The sequence below is a fragment of the Megalobrama amblycephala genome, linkage group LG5 (assembly GCF_018812025.1).
Source record: "Megalobrama amblycephala isolate DHTTF-2021 linkage group LG5, ASM1881202v1, whole genome shotgun sequence".
In the NCBI taxonomy this organism is placed as follows: domain Eukaryota; kingdom Metazoa; phylum Chordata; class Actinopteri; order Cypriniformes; family Xenocyprididae; genus Megalobrama; species Megalobrama amblycephala.
In genome coordinates this window covers 9,222,905-9,238,877 of record NC_063048.1, presented here as the reverse complement: position 1 = coordinate 9,238,877, position 15,973 = coordinate 9,222,905, and the positions used below count along the sequence as shown (strand labels likewise).

Genomic DNA, 15,973 nt, shown 5'->3' with positions numbered 1-15,973 from the left:
TCTGGGTGAAAAAGAGGATGACCTCATCCAAGAGTACAATGCAAGTGACTACAATTATTCTATATATTTATGGTGTTTTGAGAAATGTATTTGTACATTGTTTTTATTTAAAAAAAAAATAGAAATGCAACTTAAACAATCTTTTTTTTTTCAATTAAATTATATAAAGCTAATGTGAAAATATTTAACACAAAATAGATTTTTTGTCAGCCACTATATGAAAAAAGGTAACACTTTATTTTGATGGTCCACTTTAGACATTCTACTGACTATAAGTAACTGCAACTACATGTTAACTAATCTATTAACCCTAACCTAGCAGTCTACTAATACTCTGAGTTAGTTGACATGTAGTTACTTACAGGTAGTAGAATGTCTATAGTGGACCATCAAAATTTAACCCTACCCCTACAATAGTGTCACTAAATGTAATTTTAATTTATTTTTTTCTTCCTGAATACACCCTCTGACATTGCTGAAACTGTACTTATGTTATTGTGACAGTCTTTGTGGTCCACTGAAACACAATATTTTTATGTGTCAGTGATTACAAAGAAAATAAACTATAATGGTTTGCTTGTAGTTGTCTTTTTAAGCTGTTATAAGATTTTTTATTTTTTGAAAGTGTTTGTTTTACAACGTACACAAATTAACTTTATAATTATGGACAGACTTCTAATGAGATGGACAAGATAAGAATACTTATTTAATGTTTATTTTACAGTGTGACAATGGAGATATCCTGCAGCACATAATGAAAATTGCCATCTGCAAGAGGGATTATCAGGAGGATTTCAGCATCATCTTGGAGGGGGTGCAAGTCATGGCTGGCTTGGAAAATCTGGCAAGAGCCTGTGCTGTTCTTCTTGGACTCACATATGCACTTAACCTCACCTACCCGAAAGAACTTAGGCACACTTTTGAGGCCTTTCAGAAGCTCTTCTTGGAACTGGATGTTTGCAAGTTTTCACCAAAAATACTAACACTTAAAAACAAACTCATGACTTAGATTGAGACAATGCATTATTACCAAGTTCTGGTGAAAAGTAAACTGCATTGATTGATGAACGTTTAATATTGTTCTACATACAAGCTTTCAGAAAGTACAAATGTTTTACAAAGTCTTGCTACAAGTTATTCTCAAGTTTTAGTCCATAATGTGACTTTTCTAACAGAAAAATGTTGCATACAAATTTGTATGCACAAGTTTTTTACAAAATGATCTTTCTCATGGAAAATGTTGGCATTTTTTAATTTTATTTTCATATCTTAAAACTGCTGACTTACATTTTATACAGATTTGTTTTATTTGTGCAAAAAAAAGAAAGATTAAAAGCATGTTTGATAACAAAAAGTGCATTATGTATTCATTATTATCTTAACCTGAAAAAACCAGTAAATGTTATAATTAAGTAAATTTCATTCATACAAATGAGTAAATTCTGCTTGATTTATTTGTGAGACAACTTAAATTAAAAAAGCACATTCCACTAATAATATTAAATTCATCATGTGCCATAGGCTAAATAATTTAGGAATTTTTACTTAATTTATTTGGGTAAATTTCACAAAAAAAAACAACCTTAAAATCTACTCAAATATAATACGTGTAATATTGTTACCATAATTTTTTTAAGCAGATAGCATGTAATATTTTTTACAGTGCAAGTTTCGTAATTATACGCTAATGCGTTCATAAAATACAGCATTTTAGCACAAAATTCAAAATGGCCGACAGCTAAAATGGCCAATATGGGAAAATTGGATATCATTCGGCATGATGCCCCAAATCCAACGAGACCAAATTCATGATTTTTGGCCAAACCCATCAGAAGTTATAAGCATAAATAGCCATTTTTCATATCTCCGCACCACTAGGTGGCACTGCGCCGAAACGCTGCATGTTGCCTCAGGTCATGCTTGTGATGAAAGTTACCAAGTTTGGTCTGAATACGATAAAGCGTTGCGGAGATACAGCCTTATGTCTATTTTTGCAAGCACTACTTATAATTCGTTCGCGTGTTTTACGAAAACGGTTTGAGGAATCGACTTGAATTCCATAACTTTTTGTCAGCATGGTCTGAAGATGATCTGGTTCAATTTTCGTGAAAATCAGAGTAACGGCCTAGGAGTTCGAAAAAGTACGTTTTTCAGAAAATTCAAAATGGCCGAAAAATTCTCTTGACAGAAAATGACGTCATATAGTGCATTCGAATCGGCTTGACCCAAGGAATCAGAGAATTTTGTTTCTAGCCCTTACGGTTCAAAAGTTAGTAGCATAAACATAAGTGCAACTTTGGACAGCTGGTGGCGCTAGAGGGATTGAGTTAGAGACTCCAAATTTGCTATGGATAAAGGTCAGACTGTCCTCTAATTGTGTGCCAAATTTCACAACTTTCCCACAAGCGGTTCTATGGGCTGCCATAGACTTCAAGAGCGGAAGAAGCGGAAGAATAATAATAATAATAGTACGGAACGCCAACAGATACAATAGGTGCCTAAGCACCTTCGGTGCTTGGCCCCTAAAAACCTTGTACTTTTGAAAAATAAAATAAAATAAAATAAAATCCTTGCTCTTGATGTACAATCACTGATGAACACCTTTGGTTTTAATGAGTAAATTAGCCAAAATATTTATTCCTGCCGGTATTTTAGTCTGCGATATCAAAATCACTAACATTACATTTTTTTTCTAAGAGCAGACCAGAATGAAAATATTACATTTTTACGTTTTGAAATTAACTCTCACTTTAAATTTTCTAATGGTTTTTAAGGATGTTAAAATGTTATATAATAATGTTATTGTTGTTTTACTTCGTCCTTTCATCGTTTACAAACCAACATTTTATTATTACAGTCACTTTCCAATCCGTCCCTTTGCGCCACCTGGCGGTAGTTTTTTTTTACACGCGACTGAATTTCAGTTAACGCAACAGCCCTGCGGCGGTATGCGCGGCGGTAATACCCATTTTGGCTGTCCACCTACTGTATATGCTTCTTGGAAAAAATATACATGTGTCCCACCTGAGTCAGGGGAGAGCATCAAGATATATTCCACCGAGCGGTGTTGGAAGTGAGACCGCTCTTCCTCAATGAACATGGCTTGCAGGGCAGAGCCAGCAAGTCACATGAACAGAGGTCCAGCATAATGAGCATGTTAGTTCCACCAAGCACAAGTGAGCATTGAGCTCGCTTTCAGTGAGCGCATACATCCTCATGAACGTGGCTTGCAGGGGCAGGGCCGCCAAACGACACGCAGAGAGACTGGAATAAATATGCTACATCAACCTACTGAATATATAAATAACAGGTCTCACCTGAGACGGGTGAGAGTATCGTTATATTTCTCAAAGAACGCGGTTTGCAGGGCAGAACCGGCAAGCAACGCGCTGAGAAATTCAGCAAACTCGGCAGAAATACACTGTATCAACTTAAATATATATATATAACATATGTCTCACCCGAGGCAGGGAGAGCGACATGTTATATTTCTCAATGAATGCGGCTTGCGGGGCGGAACCGGCAAGCAATGCATAGAGAAACTCAGCGCAAACAGCAGAATCAGCTCCATTAATAGAGTATAAAAACATGTTTCTCGCCCGAGTCGGGGGAGAACGTCACGTCATATTTCTCAATCGACGCGGCTTGCGGGGCGGGACCGGCGAGCGGCGCGCATTGAGATAAGGAAAAATACACTCACACAAATAGAAAATGTATCATGAGTCTCGCCTAAGTCAGGGGAGAGCATCATGTCAAATTCAGCTGAGAGATTCAGATAACTTCTGCAAAAATCTGCTATATAAACTGAATGTATATAACATGGGTGTCACCCAAGAGGGGGGAGAGCGACATGTTATATTTCTCAATAAACGCAGCTCGCGGGCAGAACCGGCGAACAATGCATAGAGAAGTCTCAGTGCAAACAGCAGAAATATGCTCCATTAAATTAAGCATATAACATGTTTCTCACCCAAGCTAGGGAAGAAAGACATGTCATATTTCTGAACTAACGCGGCTCGCGGGGGAGGGACCGGCGAGCGACGTGCATTGAGATAAGGAGAAATACACTCACTCAAATAGAAAATGTATCATGAGTCTCGCCTAAGTCAGGGGAGAGCATCATGTCAAATTCAGCTAAGAGTAAGAGCTCGCTCTCGTGCTCCCGAGTGAAAGCACGCATCCTCAATGACGGCGTTTGAAGCAAACGCCAGCGAGAAGTAGAAAAATAAGCTCTGTACTCACCTGACGGAAGACAGCATGGGATGAGCTGAATGCTCTCAGATTCTGAAGGCGGCGCAGTGAACAGCTGCTAGAGAGCGAAGATCCGCGGAGCGAGGCTCTGCATGTGCCACAGCTGTGGCGCGGCATTGAGGCAACGCCGCCGCCGTGAAAACGGCGACTGTAGCTCTTTTAGAGCGGCGAGAGCCGCTGGGAAAGCTCTTTTAGAAAGCGGCGTTAAGCCGCGGGAAATGCTCTTTAAACGGCGCCGGATGGCGGCAGGAAACGCGCTGAGAGGTGGCCGGAAACGCGCTGAGAGGTGGCCGGAAACGGGCGGCTCGAGAGCGGCGCTCGAGGCGGCAGTCTGCGAGGGCGCCGGCGCTGTCTTCGTTCGGCGGTCTCAGTTCAGTCCGCTGCGGGAGCCTCTTCGACGGCGGCGAGAACTTCTCCCAGGCGAGCTTCTTCCAGGCGGCGAAGGCTTCAGCCGGAGATCAGCGAAGAGCGATATGAAGTCGTCGCCGAAGGAGAGAGAACCAGTGTTGCCAGATCTCGCGAGACAAATAAGCAACCAGGCCTGTGAAAACAAGCCCAAAACAAGCGACTTTTTCTACGGAGCCCCCCCACCCCCAGGTTCCGGTAAGAGAAAAATAAATAAACTGTGTGCACGTTTTTACAATCCGCGAGGACGGATTTTAAACTGTGGGTACAGATTGTCAATTTACATCCATGTAGACAGATTGGTAAACTGTGCGCAGTTTTACAAAACTGCACACATGGTAACATACAGTTTTATTTTTCTCCCCCCTGAGCAAAAAGATTAACCTTGGTGTAGTTAAACTTGAAAAAATGTGTATATTGACGTCTTTCCGCGTTTGAAAGAACATTCAATTCTCATGTTCACTCATTATTTGACGCTATAAATGGACTAGTAGGAAGAGATGATCGGTTTACGAGCCTCTTGAGCTGAGGCGCTAGCAATCCGTCACGACCATGGTCACGACACATTAAAGAGCCACAAAACGGATTTTATTGTTTGAATTTCTTTAATAACTACACAGTTTGAAAGCTGGGACTTTGTTTAATATCGTAAGTAACCTGCTCTGTCTTGTCTGTCGACGTGTTGCCAGTTTCCTCTTTGCTCCACGATGTATTTTTCACTGCGTCGGACAAAGCAACAGTAACTAAAGCCGGGGACACACCTAACGATTAGCTGTAACATTCTAAAGACTGAACTGAACACACATACCGATTGTTTCCTTCGACTGGAGCCGATTTTAATCGTTGACAGTCGGAGAAGAACACAAACGTTTACGATTGAGACCGCTGCTAAGCAACACACTGTGCGCGGGATCTTGAAAATGGGTGTAAACAAACAGCTGGCGCTCTTCATCTGCAGCTATATTTGTGCGGAAAATAACAAAAAAAGACGAAAAACGCGCAGGATATGTGTGAGGTCCTGGCTGGAGAGGCAACATGGACTTTGTTCTCTACAGAGAGAATTTGAGGTGAGTAAACTTTGTTAAATTCATCTATTTTTAGGGCTTGCACTCCGGTGGTGTCGGCCATTGTTAAGCAAGCTGCGATCCTCAATGAAGCTTGTTCGACTTGAAACGGCACTGTACAGACCATTAAATTACCACAGAAGTAACGTTATACTACCACAATGTGACCTCAAAGGGCACTTTCACTTTCGCGATCAAAGGGGCAGGGCTCTTTATATTCTCTCTGTATATATTGTATCATTAACTGTAAATTTTGTGTCCGTATCAGATAAATAATATATATACAAAACATGATTAAAAAAAAAAAGTCTAGTCATTATCTTTATCACTTGTTGCCCCCCTATTGGCTGGTGCCCCAGGACACTCGCCCAATCCCGTCTATGGATAATCCGGCCCTGTACGTTACCTGACACGACCAGCTTCTTTCCTTATCGCTTCTATTATGGTATTCCTTCGAAGATATGTTGTATAGACATTCGTACTCTTGCCAGAGTTCAACCAGTTTTTCTTCCATACCGGTTGTCCAATGTGTTTTTATGTGGCAAACGTTTTTTGACACCATTTCGCCGCTTGTTTACAATCGCCTGACACAGTCTCCAAGGAAACAGAGACGTCATTGGTCGCAAATATTATGCTGCCTTCACGTGCTCTCAGCGCTATTGTAAAGATGACTTGAACGCCAGAAACTTGAATGTGATTTGCTCGTAATCACTACTTCAGAAGTGGGAATTATCAAATTTGAGAAGAATCTTTGTGAGGAGGACTGGCAATGACTGTTTCTAAAATTCTAAGACTAGAATCTTTAGACGCAGCACACTGCACGATTTTAAGCACCAACTGTAAACACCGACTGAACGCAACTGGCTCTGACTCGGCGCGATTGGACATGATCAGTCGTAAGTATCAAATTACATTCATAATCGGCCTTACAATCGTTAAATGTGTGCCCAGCTTAAGGGGGGCGGGTCTTTGCGAAGGGCCAATTAGAAGCAGGATGTGGGTGGGGAAAAACTCTCCTGTGTGTATGGGGAAAGGGGAGGACAGAGAGAACAGGCTAGACAAACTCCTACATTTAAATAACATATAGAAAATATCTGCTTGACAACTTATTATGGAGCTGGGATCAAGCCCAAAATAAGCAACTACACTTTAGAAACAAGCCCAAAAAAACGCGACCCGCGACTACCAATATTTGTAAGCGACTTTACAGAAAAACAAGCCCAAAGTCACTTATAATAAGCGGACTTGGCAACACTGGAGAGAACTGAAATCCTATGGCGAAGCGCCTGCTTATATAGCTACCCCGCCCATTTCGGCAGGAATATTCGCGGGCTTTGTCGCCATAGGCCGCGCAGCTATGCCGCGCCGTCATTGGTTCAACAACTTGTCTATGAGTGAACCAATGACGATGCAGTTACACTGCGTTATTGAAAAAGGCTTCAGTAACGGGGAAAAAGGAGACCTTTCCCATACGCAGTACGAGTGAAGTATCGAAAAGGAACAAGTCTTTATGAATCTAACTTACAAAAATATTCTGTTTCACCTGTCTGGATCTTACATGTGTGTTCAAACATCTTGTCTAATTTGTGGTAACACTTTACAATAAGGTTTATTTATGAACTAACTATGAGCAATACATTTGTTACTGTATTTGTTAATCTTTGTTAATGTTAGTTAATAAAAATACAGTTGTTCATAGTTTGTTCATGTTACTTCACAGTGCATTAACTAATGTTAACATATACAACTCTTGATTTTAATAATGTATTAGTAAATGTTGAAATTAACATTAACAAAGATTAATAAATGCTGTAGAAATGCAGTTCATTATTAGTTCATGTTAATGTAGTTAACTTATTAATTAATTAACTTAATTAATTAACCTTATTGTAAAATGTTAGCAAATATGAGATTAGCAGTCTGTTAAACTCATTAAGTATAAGTACAAGTATTCATTAAGTACAAGTATAATAAACAAAAAAAGGACTGTTTGAGTCAAGTATTGTGCATTTTTCCCTTACTACTATTTTTTTATTAGTTGTTTAATTATTTTAATGGAACCGGAACCGGAACCGTTAGGCAGAACCGGAATCGGAACAGGAACCAGAAAATTTCTTACGATTTCCATCCCTACTTATACATATGTCCCCTGATGTTCATTCATGTTCATTTTGTAAATAGTAGTAAAGAGGAAGGGATGATCACCTTCACTCGCGCTCCACGCTGCTGCTTGAACTGAGGCGCCTATACAACGATCTGTTATGCTACGGCAAAAAGTTTCAAAACTGCGTTTATTGTTTGAATTTCATGATAAAATGGATAGAATTTGAAAGATGTCACTTTGTTTCTTATCATAAGTAACAAAACACATAGCTTATTGTGATTGTTGGCAGTTAATGCTGGTTAAAGCACATAGAAACTCTTTCACCTAGATATTATCACATAGAGACTGTGTCTGTACCTCGAACTAGTAAATACAAAAAACTTCCGAAACCTTTTAAAGGTAAAAATTTAATTGATGTTCAAAAAATGAAAATCTCAGACAAATCAGATAAACAAATGATAAAGCTTGGGTTACTGAATATTAGATCTATTTCTTCAAAAGCACTTATTGTAAATGAAATTATCACAGACAATAAACTAGACTTGCTGTGTTTGACAGAAACCTGGCTAAAACCAGACAATTACATTATTTTAAATGAGTCTAGTCCTCAAGGTTATGACTATCGACACAATCCTCGACAGAAAGGCAAAGGGGGAGGTGTTGCTGTAATTTATAGTAATATATTCAGAATCATTCAAAAGAATTTCAAATATAATTCCTTTGAAGTGATGGTGCTTTATGTAACATTATGTAAGTTGACATTTGTGCTGGCTACTGTATACAGGCCACCAGGGCACCATACTGACTTTATCAAAGAATTTGCTGATTTTCTATCAGAGTTAGTACTGGCTGCGGATAAAGTCCTTGTTGTTGGTGATTTTAATATCCATGTAGATAATAATAAAGACGCATTTGGATTGGCATTTGCAGACATTTTAAACTCTACTGGAGTTAGACAACATGTGTCAGGACCCACTCATTGTCGTAATCATACCTTAGATCTAATACTGTCGCATGGAATTGATATTGATGCTGTTGAAATTCTACAGCAGAGCGATGATATATCAGATCATTATTTAGTCTCGTGTATAATACAGTTAGCCAAGGCTACAAAACCACCACCCAGCCATAAATATGGTAGAACCATCACTTCTACCACTAAAGATTGCTTTATAAATAATCTCCCCGAGCAGTTTCATCGCCTTAGTATACCTGACAACTTAGAAGAACTCGATGCTGCAACAGAAACTATTGGCTGTCTCTTTTCCAGCACATTAGATGCAGTCGCTCCTTTACGTCTAAAGAAGATTAAGGAAACTAATCCAACGCCGTGGTATGATGAGCACACTCGGGCTCTAAAACGAGCTGTGAGAAAAGCTGAACGTAGTTGGAAGAAAACAAAACTAGAAGTTGTTCGCCTTTCGTGGAAAGAAAAAATGATTGAGTACAGAACGGCTATAAGAAATGCTAGATCTAATTATTTTTCAAATCTCTTAATAGAAAACAAACATAATCCTAGGTATTTATTTGACACAGTGGCTAAATTAACTAGAAACAGAGATTCAACTGCTGACGTTTCCAAAGAGCACAGCAGTAATGACTTTATGAACTTCTTTACTTGCAAGATTGACAATATTAGAGAGAAAATTTTAAACATGCAACCGTCTACAGTTTCGCTTCAGACAGTGCACTGTAGTGTCCCTGAGGTAAAACTAGAATCATTCACCGCTATAGGAGAGGAAGAATTATCTAAACTTATCAAATCATCAAAATCAACAACATGTAAGTTAGACCCAATGCCGACTAAACTACTGAAAGAAATGCTTCCAGAGGTCGTAGGTCCACTTCTTGATATAATTAATTCATCTTTAACACTAGGATACGTGCCAAAAACTTTTAAGCAGGCTATTATTAAACCTCTTATTAAAAAACCTCAACTAGATCCGAGAGATTTAGTAAATTACAGGCCAATCTCGAATCTACCTTTTCTGTCAAAGATACTAGAAAAGGCAGTTTCAACACAACTGTGCTCCTTTTTAGAAAGAAATGGAATCTGTGAGGATTTCCAGTCAGGATTTAGACCATACCATAGTACTGAGACTGCTCTCGTTAGAGTTACAAACGATCTACTCTTATCATCCGATCGTGGCTGTATTTCTCTATTAGTGTTATTAGATCTCAGTGCTGCTTTTGACACTATCGATCACAACATTCTTTTAAAAAGACTTGAAAACTATATTGGCATTAGTGGAATTGCTTTGGCATGGTTCAAATCTTACTTATCTGACCGTTATCAGTCTGTAGTAGTTAATGAAGAGATGTCGTATCGATCACAAGTTCAATATGGAGTACCACAAGGCTCAGTACTAGGACCGCTGCTTTTCACTCTGTACATGCTGCCCTTAGGAGAGATAATTAGGAAGCATGGTGTTAGTTTTCACTGCTACGCTGACGATACTCAGCTCTATATTTCCTCGCGCCCTGACGAAACCTACAAATTCACAAAACTAACAGAATGCATAGCTGACATTAAAAACTGGATGACAAGAAATTTCTTATTATTAAATTCAGAAAAAACTGATATCCTAATCTTTGGACCAAAAACTTCCTCACGAAAAAACCTTGAATACTCTCTAACACTTGACGGGTGCTCCATTAAATCTTCGTCCTCAGTTAGGAACCTGGGTGTGCTCTTTGATACCAATCTTTCATTTGAAAGTCATGTTTCTAGTATCTGTAAAACCGCCTTCTTCCATCTAAAAAATATATCTAAATTACGACATATGCTCTCAATGACAAATGCGGAACAGTTGGTTCATGCATTCATGACCTCAAGACTAGATTACTGTAACGCTCTACTGGGTGGTTGTTCTGCTCGGCTTTTAAACAGACTACAGTTGGTCCAAAATGCGGCAGCTAGAGTTCTTACTAGAACCAGAAAGTATGACCATATTAGCCCAGTTCTGTCAACATTACATTGGCTCCCTATTAAACATCGTATAGATTTTAAAATCTTGCTACTTACTTATAAAGCTCTAAATGGTTTAGCTCCCCAATATCTAAGCGAGCTCTTGGTGCATTATAGTCCTTCACGTCTATTGCGATCTCAGAATTCAGGCCAGTTGATAATACCCAGAATATCAAAATCAACTGAAGGCGGCAGATCCTTTTCCTATTTAGCACCTAAACTCTGGAACAATCTTCCTAGCATTGTTCGGGAAACTAAAAACACATCTCTTTGCTCTTGCATACACATAACACATTATCAATACATTAACATTTTTCAAATCCGTTAAAGGATTGTTACGCTGCAATAATTAGGTCGGCCGGAACCGAGAACATTTCCTATAACACTAGATATACCTGTACATCAGAATAAGAATGGCATCTACGCTAATATCAGTCTCTCTGCTTATCCTGAGGTTTGCCGGGTGCTGGATCCAGGCCGTATCCAGATCAGATGGAGAACCTGTGTCTGGACCTGACTACAACGTAGCCCAGGAGACAATGGGCCTACAGATCCAGTTCTGGCTGCATCTATAATTCAGATTTTTAATCTCCGTATCCGCTTACATATATTTATATATAATCTATTTTTAATCTCTATAATAAAAATGTATAATTCAGATTTTGATCTCCATATCCATTTACATATATTATATATATCTTCCAAGGGGTTTTTTCCCTCCTAGGACTTTTTTCCCAGTGTTAGCACGCTGGGTTTTTCTCCTAGGGGGTTTTTTCCACCCCTGGGAGTCAGCCGACATTGGCTTAATGTAGCACCATCTTGTATATGTTACATATTACCACGCTTGCTTGTACAGCTTATTTTTAACCACTTCTATTTTTTCTGTGCTTCTAATATGTAAAGCTGCTTTGAAACAATTACCAATTGTAAAAAGCACTATATAAATAAATTTGACTTGACTTGACTTGACTTGTTAGGCTACAATGCATTACTGCGCATGCCCCCTTCTAAATTGGATGTTGGATAGCCTGACTGTATTTGTGTCATCTGACTGTATGCACCGAACCGTGACGTCCATACCGTGACGGTTTGGGATGAATACATGTACCGTTATACCCCTAATAAGCCACACAAACAATGCTTTATTGCATAGATAACAAAATATCAATGTAAGTGATCCTTAATTTAGTCACAAGGTCTTTTTACTGAATGCATGTGTCCTAAAGGTGTAGTACAATACATTAACTACTGGCATGTTTCATCACATTTGTGTCCAAATACTTTTTTCTTAATTTTGAATAGTATACATATCTATTGTTTTCTCATTTAAAATGAAATGTGTTTGTGAAATGTTATGCTTTAAAAGCATGCTTGAGCTTTCTTTTCAGAGAAGAAAAAATGTCAACTCACTTATCAGCAACAGGCTTGGCAATGGTCTCAAAGATTTCCTCTTGACTGGCTCTTTGGTCAAAACCTTCTGAAACCTAAAGTGAAGAATTAGTGGAAATGGGTTGTTTAAAGATGAATAAATCCAAATTTTGCTTTTACTTAAAGTTTGGTTGCATATCTATATGCCTAATCTGCTCTAAATCCATCTAACATGTTTTAAAACATCGGTTTTATCCAGCAATTTCTTTCTTTCTTTTATTATTTATTTATTTTATTTACTCCATCCTTAAATAAGAGATGTCCCAAGAGAAATAGGATAAAATGAGAATCAGCCAGGATGTTCAGATTGCAGAGAGAGAAAAATACACTTTCATGTTTCTATACATTGTGGGGCTTGACATTAACTTTTTTGCTCACCAGCCACTGTGGCTAGTGGTTTTCCAAAGTTACTAGCCACTCAGCATTTTCACTGGCCACAATTTTGATGTTGGTAAATTACATTTTATATGATTAAAGTTGACTTTGTTATGCTTAAATTACTTTATTTTGAGTCATTTTACTTGATTTAGAAGATTTAAAACCCTTTCAAACTTTTAAATGCAGATTGACCACCCAAATCAAGACTACATTGTATATCAGCTGGTATGTACAGGTGGGCAAGAGGTAGACAATATGAGCATGGGCTAATATGAGAAATTGTATAAGTTGTTTGTGTTAGGCTATATAAAAGAACAAAGAAGCAAATTACAAAAACAATAGTACATTAAAAATAATCTTTTTTCAGATACAGTAGGTTTATTTAACATATAGCCTACATTTATTTAACATCTTTTGTTGTTTGATTAACATTAATTGCAGACAGGTATGCCTATTTAATTGGGCTGCTGAATGCATGGACGTAACTGACGCATATCCAGTTATTACCCACCTGTTTACGTCCACTTAAGCCATAACCGACTGTATTCACGCGAGATACTCCACACGATGGACATTTAAGGCTTGTTCGACTTGATGCAGCACCGCAAAGACCGATCGGCGGCTGACTTGAAGCAGTGCATGCCGGTACGAAATGTTGTCCGACTTGAGACAGCGCTGACGTCATGTGACTGTGACGTATGGCTTTAAAGTACCGCGAGAGCGATTCGAGATCAGCCGCCTGAGTTAGCCAGCGCAGTTTCTCAAGAGGAGCTGCACGAGCGCTGATGACGACACAGCTGTTTCATGATTGGCCAGATTCACCGCATGACAACGATCACGTGTGTTTCGTGTTTATTGTCACGCCTTCAGCTCCACTAATGCTCAAAAATATGTGTTTTTATAACAGTTAAAGCTCTTTTCATGTAGTCGCGATGTTGTATTGTGTCATGTTTATCAAAATAAAACGGATAAAAAACAAAGACCCCACTACATTGTTATTTAAATAACATATGCTTATGTTGAACTTTATTCTTGTAAAAACAGACGCTGTAAGCAGTAAAGTTTTGAATGAAAAGGTCTCTGAAACATCAGTGTATTAGTCAAATATTGCATTTATTTCACTTCAGCTGTGATAAAGTATGCAAACCGATGCAAACGCAGCGCGAGCGTCACTACGGGAAGCAGAAAGTGTCCGACTTCACGTCTCCGTTTTCAGCTCCTCCCCGCCTGGACGCGGCTAATCTCGCCGATCGGTTACATCCAGCCGCAGCCGATGTCGAACACACCTTTAGACATCTGTGTGCACGTGTATTTGACTATTCAGGCGCGAGGAGAACTGATCGCGCGCACGACAGCGAGAGAGCGCACACGAGAGAGCGCTTTTGTTGTGTGTCATTCAGCGCAATTCCGCCTATCCCTCCTTCACTAACTGCACGTAAATAATGAATTGTGTGATTGGATTGTAATTTTGTGCTACGACGATCTTCGACGATCATTTGGCTGTAAACTGAAATTATATTCAACCCGCCAAAGTGGCTAGTGGGAGTGGCTGTCTTACCCGCCACAGCTGAAATCTACCCGCATTTGGCGGGTTGGCGGGTGTTAATGTCAAGCCCTGATTGTGGGCACAGCAAATATACCCTTCATATGCAAAATTAAACTTTATTAAGCTTGCAAGGATATTAATAGCACAGATTATGTTTGTGAAATTAACACTATAATTCCATAATATTAAATCTCTCTCCTTAATTTTTCTTCACATCACCTGAATTTGTAGTTTTCCCTCTTATTGTTGATAAAACCATCTGCCAAGTCTCTGGGAACCACAAACTCCAAATTACTGCCCTGCTCCTCACAGTCCACAGAGTAGTCCTGTAAAGGGGATGTTTAAGCATGAATACACATAATCTAGACTTGCTGGTGCAGACATAAGAACGGTAAATCACTCTATTTTATGATTCTGCAGTTGTGACTTTATCACTATATTCATATTACAGCCACAGCCTACAGAAGAAAATAAAAAACAATCTGGTTTAAATCACATCGATATTATGACTTAAGAACAGAGTATAGCCATGAATACAAACCCTCAAGATCTCTGATTATTAGACTTGTTAGCCACACACACACACACACACACACGTGTGTAAAATTACAGGACATTAGACAATGCAGCACCAACATTCTAGAACATGTGCATTTTACTATTATTAACTCTGAATAATGTAAAATGTAAATAACACGGGCCATATTTACAGACAGAAATGCTATGTAAAATAGATGCTGCACAGAAGAGATCTTGAGGATTTGTGTTCACAGAGGTTTTTTGTAATGCATGTGGCATATTCTTATATTCTTACATTTGCTTCTGTAGACTATGACTGCTGGGGGTAATGACCACTGATCTATATAAATCAGTTGTAATAACTAATATTATTGGACTAACTGGACTATGATTATTGGAGTAGTAAATCCTACACCAGTTTTTCAGTTACAATTACAAGAAATGAGACATTAGACATTGCAGCACCTACATTTTAAAAGAAAACACATGCATTTAACTCTTAATAATAGTACACTTTATTTTCTATAGCACCTTTAAAAAGTAGCATCTCAAAGCCCTTCACAAAAAGATTAAACAAAACATAAAATTATACAAACAATACTTTAAAATAAGTAAGATATAAAAACAAATACCAAATAAGAACGTACTATCAAAAACAAGTAAATGAGAAATTTAACAATTTCAAAATAATCAAGTAAAAGCTACCCTAAAGAAATAAGCTTTAAGGGAAGAATTAAATACACTAAGGGATTCTGCTTGCCTAATCTGAGTAGGCAACGAATTCCAAAGTCTAGGAGCAACTGAAGAAAACGCCCTATCACCCATAGATTTTAAACGGGTGTGTGGAACGATTTTAAGGCCAGCTTCCGAGGAGCGGAGATCACGCACAGGTGTGTAGGTGGCTAAAAGCGCAGAAAGAGATAATGAGGAGCCAATCCATGCAAAGCTTTATAAGTAAGCATCAGGATTTTAAAATCAACACGAAATCTGACAGGGAGCCAATGTAAAGACTCCAAGAGAGGAGTGATGTGATCCCTTCGAGCGGCTGAACTTTGAACTCTTATTAACTCTTATTAACTCTTTAGATAGATATTGAGATATAAAACGTAAATAACACGACTAGGCTATGCAGATACAAGTGCTATGAGAATTGCACAACAGTTGCTGCACAGATGTAAGATTATATGTGCAAACCGATCAGTTGTTCAATACACAGTACACAAACGCAAAAAATAAAAATAAAAACTCACCGCGGTGGGTTTCTTCGTCGGTTTCACACGGGCAAAGATTTGAATCGTTTGTTTAACCAT

General features: G+C 38.6%; 1 protein-coding gene across 1 annotated transcript in view; it reads right to left on the bottom strand.

The window, feature by feature from the left end:
* Positions 1 to 15,973, bottom strand: part of LOC125269407 (kinesin-like protein KIF6) — a 100,929-nt gene extending 84,956 nt beyond the window's left edge. The window contains exons 1-2 of the mRNA XM_048192360.1: positions 15,914 to 15,973; positions 12,203 to 12,276 (exon numbers count right to left, since the gene is read on the bottom strand). Coding sequence (XP_048048317.1) covers positions 12,203 to 12,276; positions 15,914 to 15,973 — 134 coding nt within the window. The remainder of the gene's footprint in view (positions 1 to 12,202; positions 12,277 to 15,913) is intronic.